We start from the raw sequence: 26,554 nt of genomic DNA on the forward strand, positions 1-26,554 counted from the left end.
TTGCACTGGCTGCCTGTATGTTTCCGAGCCCAATTCAAGGTGCTGGTTTTGACCTATAAAGCCTTACATGGCTTGAGACCACAATACCTGACAGAACGCTTCTCCCGATGTGAATATACCCGGTCACTACGTTCAACATCTAAGGTCCTCCTCCGGGTGCCTACTCCGAGAGAGGGTCGGAGTGTGGTAACGAGGGACAGAGCCTTTTCGGTGGTGGCCCCCAGACTATGGAACGATCTCCCTGACGAGGCTCGCCTGGCACCAACGCTGCTATCTTTCCAGTGCCAGTTTAAGACTTTCCTCTTTGCCCAGGCAGCACATCTTAATCACCCACATGTTTAGTTTATTAACGTTTTTTAATGCTTTATGTGTGTATGTTCTGTGTTTTAGAATTTTAAATTTTGTATACTTATTATCTTAATTTTAGAATTTCTGTAAACCGCCCAGAGAGCCCTGGCTATGGGAGCGGTATAGAAGTGCAATAAATAAATAAATAAATATAAATGACACCTGCTGAAGTTCCCTTTCCTATGCAAGTGTTAAAGATACCTTTCCTCCTTTTCATAGGGTCACCCTACTTTAGAGTTCTGTCTGAAACCCGGAGTCAATTCACCACCCCACTGATGATTCATGGCCAAGTTTGCATTCCAACCCCAAACTTTAGAATTGTGGAATTATTTTGGAATCTGTTCAAGGAAAGAAAAAATGAGGAACGTCACAAAGACAGATCATGCGACGTTATTTCTCCGCAGCTCTGCCACACCAATCAAACCAAGCCAATCCGTTCATGTTGCTTTTTTATTGAACTAGGAAGGGGGAATGCTGCCCTCCCAGTATGATTGCATCGGGGTTTCTTCAGTTTCAAAGAGGAGCACACAGGACCTGGTGGGAGAGATACCACCACCACCGGAATTCAACTGGGGCAGATTCGTCCTACACAGAGATGACGTCAAACAATGGGACAGTGTTGCCTGTTGAATTTCCGCCCGCCCTCCGGCTGCCGTGGGCCCAGAGCTACGGCTTTTTTAAAACAGGTGGCAAACGTGTTCTCGCACCACAGGGAAATCTGTAGAGTCGAAGCAAATCAAGGGCAAGGGAACCTCACATCCAACATCTATTTATTAAGAACTTTGCTCAGGGAGCAGGAATGGCAAGACATTGGGCTCCAATTGGAATGTCCCGGGTTCAAATGCTGCTGGGCAGCCTTAGGTGAGGCACCCTCTCTCAGCCTCTGCACCCAATCGGCACATTACGGGGATGATGATGATGATGATGATGATAATGATAATACTGGCCTACCTTTCAGGATCATTGAGGACATTGCAACACAGTCATACTTGTGAAACACTTCAACCACTTAAAGGCTCTCTATCAGCCTTCTCCTATCTGGTGTCCTCCAGATATGTTAAACTACAACTCCCATCATTCCCAGCTAGTTGGCCATGCAGTCTGGGAATAATGGGAGTTGCAGTCCAACCTGTCTGGAGGACACCAGGGCCGGATCTACACCAAGCAGGCTAAAACACTTTGAAAGCGGTTTGAAAATGGTACATGGAATGTGTCCCGGTGGCCCCCGGTGTTGTCAGTACTGTTATAAACCGTTGCTCTGTATTAATGGGGAGTATCATTGTTATTCAATTTGCATTCTGACGTTAAAACTGCAGCAGGATGGTGTGTGTTTTTAAGCACTCAAGTCTGAACAGTGTTTCCGTTTTAGGAGCGGATCTCAAGCTGACTGTTAGAGCAGTGCGACGGTGGAACCAGTGACCTAGGGAGGTTGTGGGCTCTCCCACACTAGAGGCCTTCAAGAGGCAGCTGGACAACCATCTGTCAGGGATGCTTTAGGGTGGATTCCTGCATTGAGCAGGGGGTTGGACTAGATGGCCTTGTAGGCCCCTTCCAACTCTGCTATTCTATGATTCTACGATTCTATTCCTCTCGGTCTCTTTGCAATTCCTTGAGTTTCATGCATGCACTTCCTGCTGCTACGCTCCAAACAGGCCTGGCAATTTCATGCCAATGTGGCAGTGTGTGTGTGTGTGTGTGTGTATGTGTGTGTGTGGCGGAGGGGAGCTCTCAATGGTGATGAGCCAGGACGGGTAGCAATAGAACCTCCATATTCCAAAGCAATCTACTGGCGACCACCTGGCGAAGTCCGCAGGTGACGGCTCCATTTGGGAGCTAGCCAACCAGAGCCACCTGTTGGAAACAGAACGGCAATCCCACGGCAGGGACCTGTGCTCTCCTCTAGCGGGCCCATTGCGGTGAAAGTGGTGCCGCCAGGGGAGGGGTGTGTGGAATCCGGTGGCCATCTGTTCTGTCACGTCTCCTCCTGGGCCTTTTTGACAGCAGGCTGGCGCACACAAAATTAGCAGGTGACATCTCTTCCCCTCCGCCCCCCGCCCCCATCTCCATACCAGGAAAAGGAAATCTCGCTTAAATTCAAGTGTGCCGGCAAGCGGGCTGCCGTGGGAAAGGTCCAGGGACTGGGGCTTGAATCCCAAGAGCCAGGCCGGCTCCAGGTTCCGGAGGGCCCTTGAGCAAGACCCCCTCCAAGGTAGAGGGGTGGGTGGGCTCCTCCCTCAGTAAGCCTGCCTCCTCCCTGCCATTATCACCAGCTCGCTCACCATTGCTCCCACTTTCTTGCTTGGAAGGCAGAGCGCTGGGGAGCCTCTGTTCCTCTCCTCCTCCTCCTCCTCCCCCTCCTCCTCCTCCTCCTCCTCCTCCTCCTCGTCACCCTTGTCTGGATCAGAGCAAGCGGCAGGTGAGCAAGCAGGTTGCCTGGGCGAAGAAGAGGAGGAGGAGGACGACGAGGAGGAGCCACTCCAGGGGGCGCTGGCCAGGAGGTGCCTGCTGGGCCATGGGCCCTCGGTAGATGCCCGACCAGGCCTGCTCTTGACGCTGACCAAAAGGTGGGAAATGACGACCCCAAAGGTGGCTGATCTTCCTTCGCACAGGGCTGCTGCTGTCGTGAGACAGAGAGCTGGTGGCGCTCCCAGCATCACGGGTCTCTCTTTGGCTGGACGCGCTGCACCCACGCAGCTCGGAAGGCCGCAGGCGGCGCCGTGACAACGGGGCCTCTCTGCCCGGTGGAACTCTCCCGCAAGACGGGGACCAGCGGCTCGTCCTGGGCGTCCTGTCCTTCCTCCCGCTGGTTCGTTCTGCGGAGGCCAGAGGACAGAAGGCAGGTGACCAAGAGCGCCCCGGCCAGGGCACACAACGCCGTGCCCACCGCTCGGCAAATCCCCAGGGCATGGTTGTACTCCACGGCCTGCTGATCAAGCACCATGAACTCTGCTTCGCCGATTCCTTCCAACTTGGTGGGCAGGAGGTAGCCCGTGGCCAGAGCCGCTGCTCCAGTGAGCAACAGCAGGGTCGCGGCAGAGAAGGTCACCTTGGGAGAAAAAGGGCAGAGTGAGAGCAGCTTCAGGCAAACAATCCCAGTCTGCCTACGCTCTTCTGTGCACTTCGATGGAGTTCAATTAACTCCAGTGCACTTGGCATAAAGCCATGGACACTGCGGCAGCATCGTGTACAATGGTTTGACCGAGCAGTTTTAATTGCCCAATGAAATGCTGAGGAAGCCTTCCCGATACCTGTATGTGTCCAAATCTATCTGAAGAGTTGTTACAGAGGGCTCTGCTCCCATGCCCAGCCATTTGCACTTGGTTAAAAAAAATCAACACAAGCCCAACTTAGCTATGCACTTTAGTACACTTTGGTGTTATTCAATTAACTTTAATGCACTTTGCATGAAGCCATGGAGATTGCAAGAAGGGAAACAAAAGTACAGAAATGAGAGCTCTTCCAGTAAAAGGGCAATCTGACACACTTGGGAGCAAAAGACCCGTTTAACTAGGGCTGCAATCCTAAACGGATTTACAAGGGGCTAAGACCCAGTGGAATGCTCTATAGGTGGAATTTCTTTCTGAGTAAATGTGACTGCAGAACCGGCCTGTTAGGGTGGATCAAGGATGGAGGCAGGACATCTCTGCCCCTGTCTGGTCGCTGGTTGGAGGGATTGTCGCCTGTTCAATAAATTGCCACTTGCCTTTGTTTCCTTCCTGAAGATCTGTGTTCAATATTGCCAGATTTCAGCTCTAGAACATGGGAAGAAGGACAGGGCTCCTGTATCTTTAACAGTTGTGTTGAAAGGGGAAATTCAGCAGGTACCCTCGCTGCACCCCTGGACGAGGCCTCTGGAGCCTGGGGACTCCTTCTGGGTAGCGACGAGGTACTCCAGCACTTGCCTGCAGGTGGCGCCAGAGTCATCCCAGACGCCGCCTGGACCTGCTGACCTTCCTTGGGTAGCTCTCAATGCACTGGGCTGGTGGAGCAGCTGCCTTCATTGCTCTCCCAGCCTCATTGCCTCACTGTTTCCCCCCTGGACTCTGATCCCCTCCTTCCCTTTAGCACTTCAACTCAATGCAGTCCAGGGAATGATCTCACCAGGGAATGATTCCCAGGACTGCATTGAGTTGAGGTGCTGCTATTCAAGCCATGTAACGTGACCCTATGGAAAGGAGGACAGGGCTCCCGTATCTTCAACCGTTGCCTAGAAAAGGGAATTTCAGCAGGTGTCCTTTGTAGGCCTGCAGCACCTGGCGAAATCCCCTCTTCATCCCAACAGTGAAAGCTGCAAGAGCCCTGCCCTGCTGACCAAATACAAAAGCGGGCAGGGCTCCTGCAGCTTTCACCCTTGTGATGAAGAGGGAATTCCACCAGGTGCTGCAGGCCTACAAAGGACACCTGCTGAAATTCCCCTTTCAATGCAATTGTTAAAGGTACGGTCCTCCTTTCCATAGGGCCATATATCTAGCAAAAATTTCAGAGCAGCCACAGATGAAGAACATCTCAGAAGAGCATTGCCAGATGATGAGCGAGGACCATTCGGTGTCCAACCCTGGCCACTTTGCAACACAGTGCCATAGAGTGTTGGTGCCATACATCAGCCTCCCCTAACCCAATGCCCTGCAGACATATTTGACTACAACTCCCACCATCCCCAGTTTGACTGGGGATGATGGAAGTCGTGGTCTGTCCTACACTTCTGGGTTGGGTGAAGCTGCCTTACATGTGTTTATGGTCCCGATGGAGATCTTGAAACTTGTCAGGCCTAATAAATTATCTAGTGACAGGAAACCGGATTCCGGCTGGACATCAGGAAAAACTTCCTGACTGTTAGAGCAGTATGACAATGGAACCAATTACCTAGGGTGGTTGTGGGCTCTCCCACACTGGAGATAGCTGGGCAGCCATCTGTCAGGGATGCATTAAGGTGGTTTCCTGCATTGAGCAGGGGGTTGGGCTCGATGGCTTTATAGGCACCTTCTATTCTATGATTCTATGGATCAACACAGATCCCTGGATTTTGGGGAGTCTCCTTTTGGGTGTGGCAATGGGGATGATCATGGTGAACATCTGTGCTTCCAAATTTACCACCACACCACTGGTGTTGACTGATGCCACTGACAGCCTGTCTCCGTTTCGGGCTCAAGTTAAAGGAAGCCAGATTCCGGCTGGACAACAGGAAAAACTTCCTGACTGTTAGAGCAGTGCGACGGTGGAATCAGCTACCTAGGGAGGTTGTGGGCTCTCCTGCACTAGAGGCCTTCAAGAGGCAGCTGGACAACCATCTGTCAGAGATGCTTTAGGGTGGATTCCTGCCTTGAGCAGGGGGTTGGACTCGATGGCCTTGTAGGCCCCTTCCAACTCTGCTATTCTATGATTCTATGATTCTCAGCCATAGCCGCAGGAAGATGGTTGCTGTGACCCGGAACAGGCACAGAATGAGGTAAGATTTCCTCGAAGGGCTGCAGTCCTACGCACACTTACCCAGGAGTAAATTGAGCTCAAGGGAACTTGCTCCCCTGACATGCCTCAGACTCACCTGTGAGGGCGAAACAAGGATCTAGAAAAAAACCCACCTCCTTCGGAGGGGGGGGAGGGGGAGAACGTCCTTTCATAAAGCGAATGAACTTTGTACATGCTCAGGGGCGCTTTTTTGTAAGCTCGTTTGGAGAGAGAGAGAAAATGCTTCTGGCAGGGGAAAGAGACTCTGCACGTGCTCAGAGGAACACGATGCCTCAAAGCCCAAAGCAGCAACTGAGCCTGGTCTGCGTTGACGCTGTCATTCCAGCCCTTACCTTCCAGAGGACGGAAGTCCACCCACTGCTGTCCGTCGAGGCAGGGGGCTCCCCAAGGTCATCATCCAGGCTGGCGCTGGTGCAGTCCTCGTAGAAAAGGTGCAGGTAGGAACGCACGCCGTACCACTTGCCCTGCTCCACGTTTGGGCCCCGGCGGCAACCACACGCAGGCTCGCTGGTCACGGGCATTGGACCTAGGTGGGCGTGGAGAGCAGAGCATGCAGAAGTTTATTCGTGGAAATATTGAGCCCGATCAAACAGTGACGACGTCCGGGGTCTCCGTTTGCGGGCCGTGCAGCCCCTGGATTCACCTTGAAGCAATATCAGCACATCTTTAGGACACCATATCAGCACATCTTTAGGACACCAAAGGAAGGAGGCACCACAGAGGACTGGTACCATAGCCGTAGCCATCTAATTTAAAGGAATTCCAGATTAAAAATCGGTTTCAATAAATTTTTGCATTTGCATTTTCCCCCTTATAACAGTTTTTTTTTTAAAAAAATGCATAAAACAGGGATGAAAATTTGTATTTTTTTCTGTTGCCTTAGTTAAAAGTAATTGGCTTATATTGCTTGCTGCTATTTAGTGGTAAATAAATATAATGAAAAACAATTTATATTTAAGATAGTTGTGTGTGTTCTGGTGTGGGGGATGGCCTTGAAGGAAACTGAGGTTTTTAATGTCTTATTTCACCTTCAGCCCTTATTGAGTATTAAGGTCTTGCCGGCTAAGCAATGGAAGGACCAAAGGGGCACCATGATGGGGCTGTGCTTGGGGCATCAGTGGGCCTTAATCCGGCCCTGGGGCCATGATATCATAGAATCATAGAATAGCAGAGTTGGAAGAGGCCTACAAGGCCATCGAGTCCAACCCCCTGCTCAATGCAGGAATCCACCCAAAAGCATCCCTGACAGATGGTTGTCCAGCTGCCTCTTGAATGACTCTAGTGTGGGAGAGCCCACAGCCTCCCTAGGTAACTGATTCCATTGTCGTACTACTCTAACAGTCAGGAAGTTTTTCCTGATGTCCAGCTGGAATCTGGCTTCCTTTAACTTGAGACTGTGTCCTTTACTCTGGGAGGATCGAGAAGAGATCCTGGCCCTCCTCTGTGTGACAACCTTTCAAGGATTTGAAGAGTGCTCTCATGTCTCCCCTCAGTCTTCTCTTCTCCAGGCTAAACATGCCCAGATCTTTCAATCTCTTCTCATAGTGCTTTGTTTCCAGACCCCTGATCATCCTGGTTGCCCTCCTCTGAACACGCTCCAGCTTGTCTACGTCCTTCTTGAATTGTGGAGCCCAGAACTGGACGCAATACTCTAGATGAGGCCTAACCAGGGCCAAATAGAAAGGAACCAGTACCTCATGTGATTTGGAAGCTATACTTCTATTAATGTAGCCCAAAATAGCATTTGCCTTTCTTGCAGCCATATTGCACTGTTGGCACCTATTCAGCTTGCGATCTACAACAATTCCAAGATCCTTCTCGTTTGTAGTATTGCTGAGCCAAGTATCCCCCATCTTGTAACTGTGCATTTGGTTTCTATTTCCTAGATGTAGAACTTGGCATTCATCCCTATTAAATTCCATTCTGTTGTTTTCAGCCCAGCACTCCAGCCTATCAAGATCACTTTGGAGTTTGTTTCTGTCTTCCGGGGTATTAGCTATCCCACCCAATTTTGTGTCATCTGCAAATTTGATAAGCGTTCCCTGCACCTCCTCATCCAAATCATTAATAAAAATGTTGAAGAGCCCTGGGCCCAGGACTGAGCCCTGCGGTACCCCACTCGTTGCCTCTCCCCAGTTTGAGAAGGTTCCGTTGATAAGTACTCTTCGAGTCCGATTCTGTAGCCAACTGTGAATCCACCTAATAGTTGTTCTATCTAGCCCACTTTTAGCTAGTTTGTTAACTAGCTCATTGAGTCTCAATGACTTGCCGACCAAGCAATGGAAGGGCCAACGGGGCACCTTTATTGGGCTGTGCTTAGGGCATCAGCGGGCCTTAATCCAGCCTGGGGCCATGAGGTCCTTCACCACCACCCCTTCCGCCGTTTCAAATTATTATACGAGTGGGACCTGCAATGAAAATGCTGCAATGGGAAATTCAGGGTTCCAGCCAGCCATGTCCTTTCCCAGGCTATGCTAGGGTGACCATATGACCGGATTTGCCCGGATTTGCCCGGGTTTTTCCTTGGCAAATCCGGGAGGGGGGAGGGGAAATCCAGATTTCCCCCAAAGAGCAGCTCTAATGGGAATTAACAAAAATGCTTATAACTCCGTCATTTTTTAAGAGAAAGACATGAAACTTGGCACAATGGTAGCTCCTAGGAAGGGCTTTAGTCATACCAAATTTTAAACAGATCTGTTCATCCATTGATTTTGTAGGATTTTTTTAAAAATTGAGGTTTTAAAATTATTATTTTTAAAATCGTCATTTTTAAAAGATAAAGAGATGAAACTTTGCACCATGAAAGGATTTAGGTAGAGCTTTAGCCACACCCAATTTGAAACAGATCTGTTCATCCATTGATTTTTTAGGAATTTTTTTTAAAATTGAGGTTTTAAAATTATTATTTTTAAAACTGTCATTTTTAAAGATAAAGAGCTGAAAGTTGGCACCATGATAGCTTTTAGGTAGCGCTTTAGCCATACCAAATTTGAAACAGATCTGGGGCCAGTAGCAAACCCTGTTAACAACAACAGCAGCTTGCAATGAGTGAAGATACAGTCAGAAAAGATATTTGAGGGAAGGGGAGAATGTAACACACAGAGTATAGCAAAAGCTTCAAAGTACAGCAAAACCTACAAAAGTAGGAGTAAGTGAAGTTAATTTCAGATACATTGAATCTCTCACTTGTTCCTTATTTCAGTGATTTTAACATTAAGATGTTATGTAGAACAGATTTGTCTTAAACGTGTGCTGTAAAATCAGACATGTGACCAAGGCTATGTTCGGGTGGGCACGCCCCCTTGGTACTGGACACGCCCCCTTGGGAGTCGACCATGTTGTCCTCCTTTTTGGTTTCCAAAATATGGTCACCCTAGGCTATGCCATTCCAGGACATGCCATCCATTCCTCTGTTACTCAATCAGCCAGTCACCATTCTGTGACCACTGAGCATGCTCAGTTCTTATTGGGCTGTTTTGAGTCTCCTCCCCTCTCTCTCTCTCTGCAAATCTTGTGTACTCTGTAAGCCTGCTAACACCGCTTTCTTGTGCATGGATGGTACCATCTCAGCTACATTAAGATCCGCACTCTGAGAATGAGTTCGCTATGAATATACTGAACAACCATCTGTCAGGTATGCTTTAAGGTGGATTCCTACATTGAGCAGGGGTTTATTTATTTATTTATTGCACTTTTATACCGCCCCCATAGCCAGGGCTCTCTGGGCGGTTTACAGAAATTCTAAAATTAAGATAAAAACGAGTATACAAAATTGAAAATTCTAAAACACAGAACATACACACATAAAGCATTAAAAAACGTTAAAAAAAACTAAACATGTGGGTGATTAAGATGTACCGCCATATGCCTGGGCAAAGAGGAGAGTCTTAACCTGGCGCCGGAAAGATAGCAGCGTTGGTGCCAGGCGAGCCTCGTCAGGGAGATCGTTCCATAGTCTGGGGCCACAACTGAAAAGGCCCTGTCCCTTGTTGCCACACTCTGAGCCTCTCTCGGAGTAGGCACCCGGAGGAGGACCTTAGATGTTGAACGTAGTGACCGGGTATATTCACGTCGGGAGAGGCGTTACGTCAGGTATTGTCTTCCCAAGCCATGTAAGGCTATATAGGCCAAAACCAGCACCTTGAATTGGGCCTGGAAACATACAGGCAGCCAGCGCAAGCGGACCTGAGCAGGTGTTATATGGTCGAAACTTCTAGTTCCCGAAATCAATCTGGCCGCTGCATTTTGCCCGAGCTGCAGCTTCCGAACTGTCTTCAAAGGCAGCCCTACGTAGAGTGCATTGCAGTAATCTAACTTGGAGGTTACCAGAGTATGGGCAACTGAAGCCAGGTTATCCCTGTCCAGATAGGGGCGTAGCTGGGAGTTTGTAAAAGGCACTCCATGCCACCAAGGTCACCTGAGCCTCAAGTGACAATGATGGATCTAAAAGAATCCCCAAGCTACGAACCTGCTCCTTCAGGGTGGACTTGATGGCCTTATAGGCCCCTTCCAACTCTACTATCCTATGATTCTATATAGAATTGTTTTATGCAACGCAAGTAGATCGATTGTGGTGGAGCAAAGAAGGCGTCGCTCACTTGGATTTTGGCCCCTTTAGGTGTGACTTGAGCATCCCACTTGGTGGTGGGAGAGCAAAAGATAGAAGAAAGGGGGGAATCCATGCTCTGGTAACATTCCAGTTAGACTACTATAATGTGCGACATCCCATTAATGCCGCCAGGCAATAAAAACGCAATCACAATGAACAAATGACGGAACAATTTGCTGCTGTTTATGACACCGGCTGAAGCTGGTGTCTCAGTCGGCCCAGTGTTAGGGCCCAACCCTCAAGTTAAGGAGGAACCAGCTGAGCTTCCTTATAGCAAATCCGCCTGTCGGCAATGGGGTAGCAGAGGCTTGCAGGGTCAAAATGCCAGGACTTCTGGATTGGCAGGCATGATGAGGATGTCAGCTGCCACAACCGCCCCTTCAGACAGCCCAGTTCCCTCTGAGCTAGCTAGGGGTGGAGAGAGCCCTCTTCCACATCCCGCAGGTGCCCTAGAGAGCCCCGCCAGCTGCTTCCCCGCAATGGCATTTGCCACACTGAGAAAGTGGCCGGCAAGGCTGTTCGGACCAGCCCATGGCTCCTGGACTCTCTTGAGATCTTATGAGGTTTTAGCCATATCCATATCCCACAACAAGCCCTATGAAGAGAGACTGAAAGAACTGGGCATGTTTAGCCTGGAGAAGAGAAGATGGAGGGGAGACATGAGAGCACTCTTCAAAGACTTAAAAGGTTGTCACCCAGAGGAGGGCCAGGATCTCTTCTCGATCCTCCCAGAGTGCAGGACACGGAATAACGGGCTCAAGTTAAAGGAAGCCGGATTCCAGCTGGACATCAGGAAAAACTTCCTGACTGTTAGAGCAGTACGACAATGGAACTAGTGACCTAGGGAGGTGGTGGGCTCTCCCACATTAGAGGCCTTCAAGAGGCAGCTGGACAACCATCTGTCGGGGATGCTTTAGGGTGGATTCCTGCATTGAGCAGGGGGTTGGACTCAATGGCCTTATAGGCCCCTTCCAACTCTACTGTTCTATGATTCTATGATTCTATCTCGCAAGAGCCCAGAGCCACTGAGACCTCACAAGCGCCCCTGTGCAGTAGCAAAGGGAAGGTGGTAGTGGGCTTTCCCGGCTGGGGCAGCAGCGTTGCGTCTGCTTCAGGCGGCAAGAGAGCTTGAGTGGGCCTGGCCATTCGCTTTGCAGAAGACCTGCTGCTCCTGGTGGAGCTGAGGAGTGCTAGAGCTGGGTGGCTGATATGGATCTACACAGCAGCATGAAAATGTGGCTTCTCGTTGGGGGCAACAGGCATGGTCATGACGTGCGCCCCCCCCCCACTTCAAAATGTACCACTACGCCACGGCTGCCAGGAGCGGATCCTGCACTCCCCCACATCGGATTTCCAGACTGAGGCACACTGCACCCCACGAACAGGGCTGTTGCTACCATAGAGGCCACTCAGGCGTCCGCCTAGAGCGCCAAGGTAAGGGGGGCGCCGAATGCCGCACCCGGAAGCTGCTCTCCCACAGCGGCTCTGAGAGAGCAGCTTCCGGGCGCGTCATTCCGAAGCCGCCCGCCCGCCCCAGCGTCCTGGCTTCGCTTCGGCTGTGCGCCCACCCAGCCAAAGTGAAGCCACGCCCTCCCTCCCGCCCCAGCGTCCTGGCTTCGCTTCAGCTGGGCACCCACCCAGCCAAAGTGAAGCCACGCCCTCCCTCCCACCCCAGCGTCCTGGCTTCGCTTCGGCTGTGCGCCCACCCAGCCAAAGTGAAGCCACGCCCTCCCTCCCGCCCCAGCGTCCTGGCTTCGCTTCGGATGGGCGCCCACCCAGCCGAAGTGAAGCCACACCCTCCCTCCCGCCCCAGCGACCTGGCTTCCCTTCGGCTGAGCGCCCACCCAGCCAAAGTGAAGCCACGCCCTCCCTCCCCAACGTCCTGGCTTCGCTTCGGCTGGGCGCCCACCCAGCCAAAGTGAAGCCATGCCCTCCCTCCCGCCCCAGCATCCTGGCTTCGCTTCGGCTGGGCGCCCACCCAGCCAAAGTGAAGCCACGCCCTCCCTCCCGCCCCAGCATCCTGGCTTTGCTTCGGCTGGGCGCCCACCCAGCCAAAGCGAAGCCACACTCACACCCCACTCCAGCGTCCTGGCTTCTCCCAGAGCGGCTTCCTGCCAGACACACCATTCCAAAGCCGCCTGCCCACTGGCACCCCCCCCCCCCCAGTGTCCTGGCTTCGCTTTGGCTGGGCGCCCACCCAGCTGAAGTGAAGCCACGCCCGCCCCCCCACCCCAGCTTCCTGGCTTTACTTCGGCTGGGTGGTCCCAGCCGAAGCGAAGCCAGGATTCTGGGTTGGGGGGGCCGGCGGCTTCGGAACGGCATGCCCAGCCAGAAACCGCTCTGAGAGAGTGACTTCCGGGCGCGCCATTCCAAAGCCGCCCCCGCCCCCCCCATCCCAGCATCCTGGCTTCGCTTCAGCTGGGCGGGCGAGATGGCGTCCCACACCCAGGTACACTGGGGTGGGGTGGGGGTGAAAGCAGCTCACCTGCCTAGGGCGCAAAATAGTTTGGCACCGGCCCTGCCCACGAAGCTTCCAGCCTTGGGCTCACAGCTCGCTCGCTCTCTCTCTCTCTCTCTCACACACACACACACACACACCTGACATCAACACCCCTATCCCATCCATCCCAGTAGCCAGGGGCTGCCAGGTGTGTCCCCCTTCCCCAAGCTCTGAGGGTTTTCCCATTTCCGACATTCCAGAGGGGCCGTGGCTCAGGCGTAGAGACCCTGTGCTTGGCATGTGGAAGGTCCCGGGTTCGAACCCTGGCACCTATTATTATTATTATTATTATTATTATTATTATTATTATTATTTATTTATATAGCACCATCAATGTACATGGTGCTGTACAGAGTAAAACAGTAAATAGCAAGGCCCTGCCGCATAGGCTTACAATCTAATAAAATCATAGTAAAACAATAAGGAGGGGAAGAGAATGCCAACAGGCACAGGGTAGGGTAAGCAGGCACAGGGTAGGGTAAAACTAACAGTATAAAGTCCAAGCAACATCAAGTTTTAAAAGCTTTAGGAAAAAGAAAAGTTTTTAGTTGAGCTTTAAAAGCTGCGATTGAACTTGTAGTTCTCAAATGTTCTGAAAGAGCGTTCTAGGCGTAAGGGGCAGCAGAAGAAAATGGACGAAGCCGAGCAAGGGAAGTAGAGGCCCTTGGGCAGGCGAGAAACATGGCATCAGAGGAGCGAAGAGCACGAGCGGGGCGATAGTGTGAGATGAGAGAGGAGAGATAGGAAGGAGCTAGACCGTGAAAAGCTTTGAAGGTCAGCAGGAGAAGTTTATATTGGATTCTGGAGTGAATTGGAAGCCAATGAAGAGATTTCAGAAGCGGAGTAACATGGTCGGAGCGGCGAGCTAAGAAGATGATCTTTGCGGCAGAGTGGTGAACAGAAACCAACGGACTGATGTGAGAAGAAGGAAGGCCAGAGAGAAGAAGGTTGCAGTAGTCCAACCGTGAAATAACCAGTGCATGAACAAGCGTCTTGGCAGAAGAGACAGACAAAAATGATCGAATCCTGGCAATATTATACAGGAAAAAATGACAGGATTTAGCTACTGCCTCAATATGAGGAATAAAGGAGAGCGAGGAGTCAAATGCTTCTGAAGGCCTTCAAGCTGGCCAGGCACAATGGGTGCTGATCTAAAAATTGATTTATACACACAAAGCCAGACTGGTGTTCTGTCATTCGAACTAAGCCTCCAGGTCGGGCTGGAAAAACTCCTGCCTGAAACCCTGGAGAGTCGTTGCTGCCAGTCAGTGTTGACAATACTGGGCTAGCTGGACCAAGGGCCTGGCGGCCAGAATAAGGCAGCTTCCTATGCATCTCTGCATCAACTGGAACCATCTTCTAACCGTGAGCTCCCTGGAAGAGACCTCCTCTGGCCATCCTCGACCACGGAGGAATATCCACCTGCTTCTGCCTACCTGGCTGCCTTTCTCTGTTGCTTTGTTGCTTTAAGGCCCCCGGAGTGCTTGAACACCCACGATCATCTGAAGACAAGCTACAACACGCCTCAGTACCATACGGCACGTGAAAGCTGACTGTTGCTGGCGGTTAGGGGACAGAAAGGGAGACACCTGGCTGACATGTTCCTGCATTTTTGGACTCTCCTTCTAGGGTGCGGTTTCCAAATTCACCACCGGCCATGGGTCTTTCTAGCCCAGCCTGGCCTGTGTTGACTGGCCTTTGCAGGTCTCCGGGCACCTAGCTTTCACAGCTCTGCCATCTGAGTAGACCTGCCGAGGACTGAGGCCGCAACGTTCTCTCTTCCAAGCTGTTGGCCCTGCTCAGAAGGTTGTCAGTGCAGCAGGATGGGGTGTTGTGTCCTACATGGAAGCTCCAGGGAAATTGCTGTCCCGTCTCGTCCCCCACAGGTCCCATAACGCTTGCTGGGTGCCCAAGACTGGAGCAGAGAGATGAGCGGCAAAGGTTCTGTGTAGGCAAGGAGCTGGCACGAGTTGCCTGCCGGCCACGCTAACAGAGCCGCTGCCATTCCCAGCCACAGCCATGTGCCAAGACGCAGCGGCCCCCTCCCCCTTCCTTCCATTCTGCTCTTCACCACACCCATCCGCGGAGCCGGCCGGCCTAGCCATGGGCTGGCTGCATCCTATTTTTCTGATTGGCCGTTGCCATGGGAACCGCCTCACACAGAGCTGAGGGAGGATGGGAGCAAAGTCAGCCATCCCCTCAGCATGCTGAAAGGCAGAACCCGTTGCAAGGGCTGCCTGGAAGATCTTGGGGGAGGGAGAGAGAGACACACCTCTCTCGGTGAGCGGCGTGGACCAGGGAGGCCAGGGAGTTCCCTGCTTAGATAGGAACACAGACCGCCCCATAGCTGAGCTCTAAAACCCTACAGTAAGAATAAGCTGCCTGTTTGGGGGTGGGAGGGGAAAAAGTGATGACGATGACAATGGTTATCACCACCACCCCCATCATCCCCCATCAATGTACACATTCATTTAGAGCAGCCTTCCTCAACCTGGGGCGCTCCGGATGTGTTGGACTGCATCTCCCAGAATGCCCCATTCTGGGAGTTGTAGTCCAACACATCCGGAGCGCCCCAGGTTGAGGAAGGCTGATTTAGAGTGTAACAAAAGCAAAAGGTCTCAGTTTCAAGAGAACTGAGAAAAGAAGGAAAGAGGTGGGGGACAAGGAGAGGGTGGGGAAAAGCAACGTAACAGGAAGAACATCTGGAGATGCAATCTTGCATTTCTGTGCAGGGTCAAGATTCAAGGAGCAAGCAAAAGCCTTTACACTGTGGCCTTCCTCAACCTGGGGCGCTCCAGATGTGTTGGACTGCATCTCCCAGAATGCCCCAGCCAGGCTGGGGCATTCTGGGAGTTGTAGTCCAACACATCTGGAGCGCCCCAGGTTGAGGAAGGCTGCTTTACAGGAAAGGTGGGTTTTGAGGAGGGGGTCTGAAGGAAGATGGCGGCACCCCATTGCCATTCTTGGATCAGCAGGCCCCATAGAGGAGAAGGCTCCATTTGTGGAGGCGAAGGCTCTCCGTGGCTACCAGTCCTGATGGCTCAGTGCTACTTCCAGTAACAGAGGCAGCAGCCTATGTACACCAGTTGCTGGGGAACATGGGTGGGAGGGTGCTGTTGCACCAGGTCCTGCTTGTCAGCTCGTGTTTGGCCATTGTGTGACGGGAATGCTGGACTGGATGGGCCCTTGGAGATTAAAAAGAGAGAGAGAGAGAGAGAGGATCCCCCCTTCCCCCCCCAAACAGTATCCCCTCCAATGTGGGCTACTCTGGATATCAGAAATCAGTGATCTGAAATGGATTGTTTAAGAACATCAGAAGAGTCCTTAAACAGCCCAAGGGCCCATTTAGTCCAGCACCCCATTCACACAGTGGCCAACCAGCTGTCGGCCTGGGACCATTAAGGCAGGACAATGTGCAACAGCACCCTCCCGCCCATGTTCCCCAGCAACTGGTGCACACAGGCTTCCTGCCTCGAATACTGGAGGTAGCACACAACCATCGGGGCTAGTAGCTATTGAGAGCCTCCTCCTCCAGGCATTTATCTAACCCCCTTTTAAAGCCATCCAAATTGGTGGACATCACCATGTCTTGTCCTAACAAATTCCATCGTTAAACTCTGTGCTGTGGGGAAAAGTCCTTCCTCTTATCTGTCCTGAATCTCCCACCAATCGGCTTCATGGGATGATGGCCCCATGGGGTTCTAGTATTATGGGACAGGGAGAAAAATGCCTCCCTGTTCACATTCTCCACACCAGGCATCGCCTTGTACACCTCCATCCCGAGAGGTTCCCCTTGAGGGCTGCCAAAGTCTATTACATTACGGAGCAGTCTCTTTTCTCACTCCATCGCAGCCTCTTAGAACAGCCTTCCTCAACCTCCAGTAGTGCTGGACTGCAATCCCCATCACTCCCAGGCAGCATGGCCAAGCTGGAGAGCACCAGGTTAGGGGAGATTGCTCTGATACTAGGGCAGTGACACAACAGCCCAGCTCCAGGCGGCCCAAACCTCTTGTCTCTCCCATGCCGTGAGCCACGGGCTAACTTGAAGCTTCACTTGATGCTCCTCAGCCACTTCCGTGGCCTTCCTGCGGCTTGCTAAATGGCATGGCTTTTGAAAGCCTCCATTTCCCTCTCTGAGCCTTGATGTCAGACAAGAGTCACAGCCGGCAAAAGCCATTTCTGGTCGACATCAGCTGGATTTGTTCTGCCACTGTGCCTTACCTGTGTCTGGGCACCAGGCAAGTCCTAGCGCATGGTCCCTGGGTCTCTACCTGGCTGAGAGGTGGCCTCGCGCACCGGCTGTGCGAGTCGGAAGAGACAGGGCTTCCGCCGGATCACGAAGGATGCAGGCTGTCATGGGCGCCGGGCGGTTAGAAGGCGCCAGGGGGTCAGACCGCTGGGCGGTCGTGGCACCGTGAGCAGGCCGGGGTGAGCCACGTGGCAGAGGTGAGCCGCTCTTCACCTGTTGCGACGACGGCCAGAGAACGGCAGGCAGGCAGGCAAGCGCAGCACCAGAGCACTGCCGCGGTCTGAGTCACTGTCGGAAGCGAAGCGTCTCCGTGCCTGTTAGTGGCTCCACGGGGATGAGAGAGAGCGCAGAATGACTCCCGCCTGCTCTGGGCTGAGTCACGGAGAGAGACAGGAGCAACCTCAACTCAGCCAGGCAGCCGAGATCGGAGTCGCTTTCTCTCGGGGGGGGGGGGGGATGAACAGGCCCAGCCCTTTGCCGAATCCAATTATCTTCTTAACTCAGGCCCGGAGTGTAAGAAGCTGCTAAGGCAATTTTGCGGGAAGGATTTCGCTTTCTGTGCTAAGAAAAGGGCCAGCTAAATGGCTTAGAATCCATAATGGATACCTGGGAAGTGATCTACCTGGAAGTTCACCTGCACAAGGTGAAATGAACAGGAGCCAAGGGCTCACGCGTCAATTTGGGTGTGGGTGTGTTTGAGAACGCAGTCCTCTGAATGTTTAGATAGGGTGACCCTATGGAAAGGAGGACAGGGCTCCTGTATCTTTAACAGTTGCATAGAAAAGGGAATTTAAGCAAGTGTCGTTTGTATGCAGGCAGCACCTGGAGAAATCCCCTCTTCGTCACAACAGTGAAAGCTGCAGGAGCCCTGGCTAGAGTGACCAGATACAAAAGAGGGCAGAGCTCCTGCAGCTTTCACTGTTGTGACGAAGAGGGAATTTCACCTGGTGCTGCATGCATACAAATGACACCTGCTGAAATTCCCTTTTCAATACAACTGTTAAAGATACAGGAGCCCTGTCCTCCTTTCCATAGGGTCACCCTATACAGAAAACCACCCTCCTACATGCTGGCCAGGGGATGCTGGGAGCTATAGGGCCTTTCCTGTCTAAACATGCATAAGATTGCACCCTACATTGTAAATAGAGAGATGCAACAGCAGATAAGTCCTACATTTATTGGATATGAAAGCAAAACCCAGCATGAGTCTGGAACCATTTGCTTGGAAACAGTTTTCCTTTTACCTTCCATTCCATTAATCATCTTACAGGGGGGGACTCAGTACAACATGCAACACAGACCCCCCCCCTCCTAAACACAAACCACAACCCCTCCCATAGATATGGTCTCATAACTACAATGTCATGGAATTAAAGTTTGTATTTTAATTCTGAAACTACGTTTCCTGCAATTCTGAAATGATGCCACGGCCCACAGTGGGCCGTTCCTATCAAGCCCCAAAACACAGAACATCACATCCAGCCTGAGGAAGAGTCCTATAAAGCTTGTTGGCCTATTTTGTAACTTTTTTTTTGTTTCTAATAAAGTTATTATTATTCCGGCAGGGTGGTTATTATAATTATCAACATCATCATTATTCTAATAGACCACTGGGGCTGCAAATATTATATACAAAGACCAATTAGCTCTGAAGTTTTCTTTATTATTTGGCATTTTTCATTGCAGAATCACAAATTATCTCCTCGTATAGCCAGACATGGCAGTGTGTGTGTGTGTGTGTGTGTGTGTGTGCGTGTGTGTGTGTGTGTGTGTGTGTGAGAGAGAGAGAGAGAGAGAGAGAGAGAGAGAGAGAGAGAGAGAGAAGTTGACATTTGCTCACATAAATTTGGGGCCTGCATATCCTAGCAGTAGCACCAGCTCTCTCCATCCCTCGGATCAATGTCCCTATTATTATTATTATTATTATTATTATTATTATTATTATTATTATTATTAATTTGTCCATCCCACCAGCTGTTCCTCCCTCCTAGGCACAAGAAACTCTAGGATTGGTAGTTCTTGAGAGAGCCCACCTCATAGGGAAGCACAAAACTGTCTGTCAAACTACAAGTCCTATCTTAACTGCACAAACACACACTCTCCATTCTAGAGAAAGACCTGGCTGGGCCGGGCAGCAACTCACTTTTCAGAATAGCCGTTTGTTCTCTATCACAGCTTCTCATTGACTCCAGCAAATGTCACAAGATCTGGACAATAGGTATATCCTCAAACATGATCTACAATTTACCCTCAATAATTTTGTATTTATTTATTTCATAGAATCATAGAATCATAGAATAGCAGAGTTGGAAGGGGCCTAAAAAGCCATCGAGTCCAACCCCCTGCTCAAGGCAGGAATCCACCCTAAAGCATCCCTGACAGGTGATTGTCCAGCTGCCTCTTGAAGGCCTCTAGTATGGGAGAGCCCACCACCTCCCTAGGTCACTGGTTCCATTGTCGTACTGCTCTAACAGTCCGGAAGTTTTTCCTGATGTCCAGCTGGAATCTGGCTTCCTTTAACTTGAGCCCGTTATTCCGTGTCCTGCGCTCTGGGAGGATCGAGAAGAGATCCTGGCCCTCCTCTGTGTGACAACCTTTTAAGTATTTGAAGACTGCTATCATGTCTCCCCTCCATCTTCTCTTCTCCAGGCTAAACATGCCCAGTTCTTTCAGTCCCTCTTCATAGGGCTTTGTTTCCAGACCCCTGATCACCCTGGTATTTATTTAATACATTTCTAATCTGTCCAATGACTAATGTTCTCTGGGTGGATTACAGCCAGTTGAGAAACGAAAATGCCATTTTAAAACTCAGTTAAAAATGTGAAATGCAATACAAATATTTAAAAGAATTAAATACCACATAATGCAAAACAACGAACAGCACAGGGATCGATAAAACTGCTCTAATAACCTAGAACCAGGTCTTTAAAATGTATGGGAGAAAAGAAAAGGTCTTTGCCTGGCTCTGAAAAGAGAGCAATGTAGGTGCCAGGCGAACAAACCTGTTTGGAGAGTTTATTTCAGAAGTGGGGTGCCACCACTATGCAGGCCCTGTCTCCTGTAGCTGCCGCCTAGCTTCCTTCGGCAGGGGCACCCGGAGGAGAACCTCTGAAGAAGTCCTAGGGGTCCAAGCAGGTACAAGTGGGAGGTGATGTGCCAGATGTTCTGGTAACGGGATTGCAGCCTAGGATCTCTGGCCCTCAGTGAAGTGTGCCCCATTTTGGGGTCCTGCCTACACCTGCCTCATTTGGAATGAACAGAAGCTCCATCGCCCCCATAGCAACAGTCCTGAACGAGTTTAGATCTGTGAGTGGTCCTGACTTGTTTTTCTCTTCGGGAGGAGGGCGGCCTTCTTTGCTCGCTCTCTCTCTCCTCTCTTCCTTTCTTAATGACTTAATTCACCCTGACCTTTCAAGTACTTGCCGCAGCTACATTTCTCCGCCTGGGAACCAGAGGCTCGCAAGGGAAGATGAGTTTGCTTTGTGCCTCTTCCCTTACGTCAGCATGCAAAGTTAGAAGCTGCTAAAGGAGGAGGAGGAGGAAGACATGGGTCTAAAATGCCTCCAAGCCTCACCCTTCGAAAGTCCGGCTGGCTTTTAAGGTTTGGCAGATCAGTCAATCAATCAATCAATCAATCAAATGCAGGCCTCTCTGCTTAAGAGTTGCATCACTTGGGGGAAGAAACCTGAAGGATAGACACAGAGAGAGAGAGAGAGAGATCTGCCTGCCTCCCTGCACAGTATCCAGGTTGCTTTTGACTTATTCCTGATCCCATTTGTGAACCGAAGGCTTCCGGAGTGTTCGGCCAATCCAGACAGTGGCTGCATCATCAGGTTACCAGCGGGTTTGGAGCCGGGGCTTTCCGTTGCTAGGAAATGGTGCAGCTGGTGGTGGCCCATGCTCTGTTGCTGAGATGCTGATGCTGGAGGGAGGGAGGAGGAGAGAGAACCCGGCTCCCTGTTGCCAGGATACTCCTGTTGCCAGGAGAGAGGGAAGGTGTGGCTTGTTGCCAAGGCGCCTTAGTGAAGCCAAGGGCCTGGAAGTGCCAGTCATAGCAACAGTGTGAGAGACCCTGACCTCTCCCTGGAACCCTTGCCCATTTCTCCACAGGGCATGTGATTGGTCCAGGGCAAGTCACCGAGCAACCGTTGCCATGGGATTCCACACACCGGGGCCCTGGGAATGTACCAGCCATCGCCTTGTGCCCTGGTCCTTCACCTCCGCAATTAGGCAGGATGAAACGGGGCTCCACATCCTTTAGCAGATTTGCATTAAAGAGAAGCCATTTAGCTTATTATTGTGTATTTTTGTTTGTTTGTTATTTTTTACTACTTAGAGCAAGGGGGTCTTTTGTATCTCTGAGGCTGCCGCTTTGCTTTGCTTCCCAATGGGGGCTGAGTGATGGGGCAACCCCACAGTTGCTAGGCAACCCCTGGCCTTGATGCCCACAGTCTCCAAAGAGGTAGCAACATGGATGGGTCAAGGGTGATGGTGGCTAAAACAATCCGTGGTGTGCCCAGGTGAAAAGTCCTTTCTGTTCACTCACTGGGTCAGGAAGATCAGAACACAACAAGACCCCTGGTGCTGGAGCAGACCGAGGGTCCATCTTGTCCACTCTGTTCACACCGTGGCCAACCAGCTGTCAGCCAGGGACCAACAAAGCAGGACACGTTGCAACAGCACCCTCCCACCCAGGTTCCCCAGCAACTGGTGCACACAGGCTCATTGCCTCGAATACTGGAGATAGCACATAGCCGTCAGGGCTAATAGACATTGATAACCTTACCCTCCAAGAATTTATTTAATCCCAATTTTAAGGGTTTTTTATTTATTTATTTATTTATTTATTTATTTATTTATTTATTACACTTATATACCGCCCCCATAGCCAGAGTTCTCTGGGTGGTTTACAGAAATTCTAAAATTGAGATAAAAACAAGTATACAAAATTTAAAATTTTAAGACACATAACGTACATACATGAAGCATTAAAAACTGTTAAAAAAAAACTAAACAAGTGGGTGATTAAGATGTGCTGCCATATGCCTGGGCAAAGAGGAAAGTCTTAACCCGGCGCCGGAAAGATAGCAGTGTTGGCGCCAGGCGAGCCTCGTCAGGGAGATCGTTCCATAGTCTGGGGGCCACCACCGAAAAGGCCCTGTCCCTCGTTGCCACTTTCCGAGCCTCTCTCGGAGTTCATCTACACCTGCAGCCCTTTGGGGAGTGGACAGGGAGTATCACGGAGTTTGCCACTTCTGGGATTGTCCCTTAGGGGCCACACGCCAGCGAGTTGTCCTAGAAGGGATGCTTCTAGTTGTCCTAGAAAGGATGTCCATGTCAGGGATGCTTTAGGGCGGCTTCCTGCATTGAGCAGGAGGTTGGAATCGATGGCCTTGTAGGCCCCTTCCGACTCTGCTATTCTATGATTCTAAGTAAAGAGGGACTTTCTGGGATGACTTTTTAAAAAAGAAATTAAAAAGAGGAGACATTTGCGCAATTGTGCAGAGTGATCCAGCGCGAAGGAACAGGTGGTTGTTTTTTTAAAAAAAAGCACACACAGCAAACTCATTGCTGATAGATGCCAAGCGCCATCCCAAAGATGGTGAAAACACTCACCTCCGATGCCCACGGACTCCAACGCGCACACACAGCTCCATGCCCGTTTCCTGAGCCCCACTACTTGTGGGGAAGAGGGAGGACCCTGGGAGGGAGAGCCACACCACCCACGGGATAGTCCCAGCTATCCCGGGATAACTGAGTGCTTGTCCCCAGTTTATTTATTTATTTAAAGCGTTTTTATAGCGCCACCTCACCATTTCTGGTATCGTAGCGCTTTACAATCACATATAAAACAATTCCATTAAAAACCCCAGGATCAGCTGTGCGTCGTTTGGACGCACCGGGACGACCTCGTGACCACCCTGGGATAAATGGCAGGTGTAGACAAGCCCAAAGCCATCCAAATTGGTAGCCATCACTATGTCTTGTGGTAGTAGGGTGACCATATGAAAAGGAGGACAGGGCTCCTGTATCTTTAACAGTTGCATAGAAAAGGGAATTTCAGCAGGTGTCATTTGTATATATGGAGAACCTGGTGAAATTCCCTCTTCATCACAACAGTTAAAGCTGCAGGAGCCCTGCCCTCTCGACCAGATTCAAAAGAGGGCAGGGCTCCTGTATCTTTAACAGTTGCATAGAAAAGGGAATTTCAGCAGGTGCCATTTGTATATATGGAGAACCTGGTGAAATTTCCTCTTCATCACAACAGTTAAAGCTGCAGGAGCTATACTAGAGTGACCAGATTTAAAAGAGGGCAGGGCACCTGCAGCTTTAACTGGTGCGACGAAGAGGAAATTTCACCAGGTTCTCCATATATACAAATGACACCTGCTGAAACTCCCTTTTCAATACAACTGTTAAAGATACAGGAGCCCTGTCCTCCTTTTCATATGGTCACCCTAGTGGTAGTGAATGCCATATTTTAACTAAGTGCTGTGTGAAGAAGGACTTCCTTTTATCTGTCCTGGATCTCCCACCCATCAGCTTCATGGGCTGATGTCCCCATTGGGTTCAAGTATTATGGGAGAAGGAGAAAAATTTCTCCCTGTCCACATTATTATTATTATTATTATTATTATTATTATTATTATTATTTATTTATTTATTTATATAGCACCATCAATGTACATGGTGCTGTACAGAGTACACAATTTCGTACACCTCGCTCTTTCCCCACTCCTGTTTTAAATATTGGGCTTTAATCCTGCCTGACTGTCGATTTAACATCAGGGATCAGTCTATTTACTTATTTATTTGAAATAAGAACATTTTATATGCCGCCTTCAGCAATGCTTTCATGGCAGTTTGCAAAAGCAAGATAAAATGCACAAATGAAAAGAGAGGAAAATACATCAAAATACATTTTAAAGTGTGGCAGAATGAACACGTATTTGCTTTCTCCGCTGTGGCACCCCGGTTGTGGAACGAGCTCCCCAGAGAGGTCCGCCTGGCGCCTACACTGTACTGCTTTCGTCGCCAGCTGAAGACCTTTTTATTCACTCAGTATTTTAACACTTAATTTTAACTTAAATTTAAATTTTACTGTTTTAACTCTGTATTTTAATCTTATATCAACTTTGCTGTGTGGTTTTATCCTGGTTGCGCTTTTTATACTGTATTTCGTAATTGTGTTTTAACCTGTTGGGTGTTTTACTGTGGTTTTAATTTTTGTGAACCGCCCAGAGAGCTTCGGCTATTGGGCGGTATAAAAATGTGATAAATAAATAAATAAATTGTTGGGTTATTGTGCCAGAACTTTTCTCTCTCTGGAACTCTGTTTGTGCTCAGAAACAAACACACATCACGCAGGTCTTACACAGCAGAGCTGGTTTATTTCCTTCAGGCTTCTGTGCAGTTCAATTCAGATCAGTTCAGATCAGCACACTGAGGCATACACAGAGAGCAGTGATCATAGAGCAGTGATCAGAAAACAGTGATCAGTTCCATTTTACACAAGTGAGAAACTATATACAGATCTACACAATTCTTATCTACATTACATACAGCTGTGATGAGGCTAACTTAGAATCTTGGCAAGGTTCCCAGAACAGCCTCTATCTCAAGGTAATTGCCCACAGATAGACTTTCTCTGTTTAACCCTGAGATAGCCATACACACACAATTTTAATGACTAAGCAAGTATTTCTTTTCATATACTTAACAGTCCTCCTCTTGCGCATGTTGTTTAAATTGTGTTACAATCTGAGACCCAGCTTTAAAAGCATCTCTTTGTGTTTTACCATTGATACGTTCCACCTGTCCTTTCTCATTTTGTTTTACTTTGAATACCCATTTACAGGTAATGGCTTTACGACCTTCAGGTAAAGGTACTAGCTCCCACGTTTCATTTTTTTCCATTGCTCTGATTTTCTCTGACATTGCTTCATGCCAGCCCTGAGCTTCTGTAGGTTCCATTTCCTGAATTTCCTCAAATGAAGTAGGTTCATAGGCTATCAGTAAAGCTCTATGAGAAACCTGTTTGCTTTGGTATTCATCTGAATAACGAATTGGAGCTTTGCGTTCCCTTTCTGGTCGCTTTGGCATAGTTACAGGCACAGTTTCCTCCTTTACAGTTTCTTCCCCCTCCCTCTCTTGCTGAGATTGTTCAGGAATTTCTTCTGTTTCTACAGCTTTCTGTTCCACAGGCAAACTTACATACTGTTTTGTTTCCTGCATTTGTTCATGAAAAACTACATCTCTGCTCACAATTACACTTTTGTGATATGGAGACCACAAACGATAGCCTTTTGTTTGTGTATCATATCCCAACAGTTTACATTCCAAACCTCTTTGAGCTAGCTTTCCTGGTCTGTTTTCTTTCTGAATATGAGCAAAACATTTACTCCCAAAAACCCGTATATGTGACACTCTAGGTTTTCTTTTGTAAAACATTTCATATGGGGTTTTTTCATGTACAGAGTGATAAAGCCTGTTTAACAAATAATTTGAGGTGGACAAAGCTTCTGCCCAGAACAGATTAGACAATCCTGACTCTTTCAATAGAGCTCTTAACATGTTCTGCAAGGTTCTGTTTTTCCTTTCTGCAACTCCATTTTGAAATGGTGAATATGGAGCAGTAAGGTCATGTTGTATACCCTCATCACTGAGGAATTTTTTAAATTGGTTGCTAAGAAATTCACCTCCCCGGTCCGTTCTTAGATTAGCTATAGGTTCTTTAAATCTATTTTTACTCCACTTAACAAAGGCTTTAAACTTTCCAAAAGTTTCACTCTTCTGTTTTAACACATACACAAATCCAAATCTACTGTAATCATCAACAATAGACAAGAAAAATCTGTTTCCTCCTTGACTTGTCTCAAAAGGACCTGCAAGATCTGCATGAATTAATTCAAAAATTCTTTTTGTTGTTCTCTCACTATGTTTTGGAATGTTTGACTTATGACACTTGGTTTCACTGCATACATTACATTCTACATAGTTAGAACATGGTTTGATTTTCACCCCTTCACACAATTCTGGAATCTTAGAAATTGTTTTATAGTTAGCATGACCAAACCTTTTATGAGTTAAATGGATGCACTCTTGGTGTGGTTTGCAATTGGCTATTGTTTTTGTTGTGACTTTGCTGGCTACAACTTCATTTTCTGTACAAGTATTAATCACATACAAAGATTCTTTCATTATTCCCTGCACACACACCTTGTTTCCCTGTTTTATAGTACAATTTTCTTCAGTAAAACAAACCTCATACCCCATTTCTGTTAACTGAAACACACTTAGAAGGTTTGTTTCCAATTCTGGTACATATAAAACACTTTGTAGTTCAACTCCCAGACAATCAAAATATACATTACCCACACCA

At 49.3% G+C, this 26,554-nt stretch overlaps 1 protein-coding gene across 1 annotated transcript; it reads right to left on the minus strand.

Annotated features, from left to right (window-relative positions):
* Positions 1–3,001: 3,001 nt before the first annotated feature.
* Positions 3,002–6,335, minus strand: NRSN2 (neurensin 2). The gene is made up of 2 exons (XM_063121203.1): positions 6,147–6,335; positions 3,002–3,394 (listed from the first exon to the last, which is right to left on the minus strand). Exons 1-2 carry the CDS (start codon positions 6,333–6,335, stop codon positions 3,002–3,004), a joined length of 582 nt encoding a protein of 193 aa, XP_062977273.1.
* Between the last annotated feature and the right edge of the window lie 20,219 nt (positions 6,336–26,554).

The sequence above is a fragment of the Elgaria multicarinata genome, chromosome 1, assembly GCF_023053635.1.
Source record: "Elgaria multicarinata webbii isolate HBS135686 ecotype San Diego chromosome 1, rElgMul1.1.pri, whole genome shotgun sequence".
Classification (NCBI taxonomy): domain Eukaryota; kingdom Metazoa; phylum Chordata; class Lepidosauria; order Squamata; family Anguidae; genus Elgaria; species Elgaria multicarinata.

Coding starts and splice junctions, on each gene's coding strand:
- NRSN2 (XM_063121203.1), bottom strand. CDS start 6,335: ATGCCCGTGACCAGCGAGCCTGCGTGTGGTTGCCGCCGGGGCCCAAAC. Junction 3,395..6,146: donor GGACTTCCGTCCTCTGGAAG/GTAAGGGCTGGA, acceptor TTTTCTCCCAAG/GTGACCTTCTCTGCCGCGAC.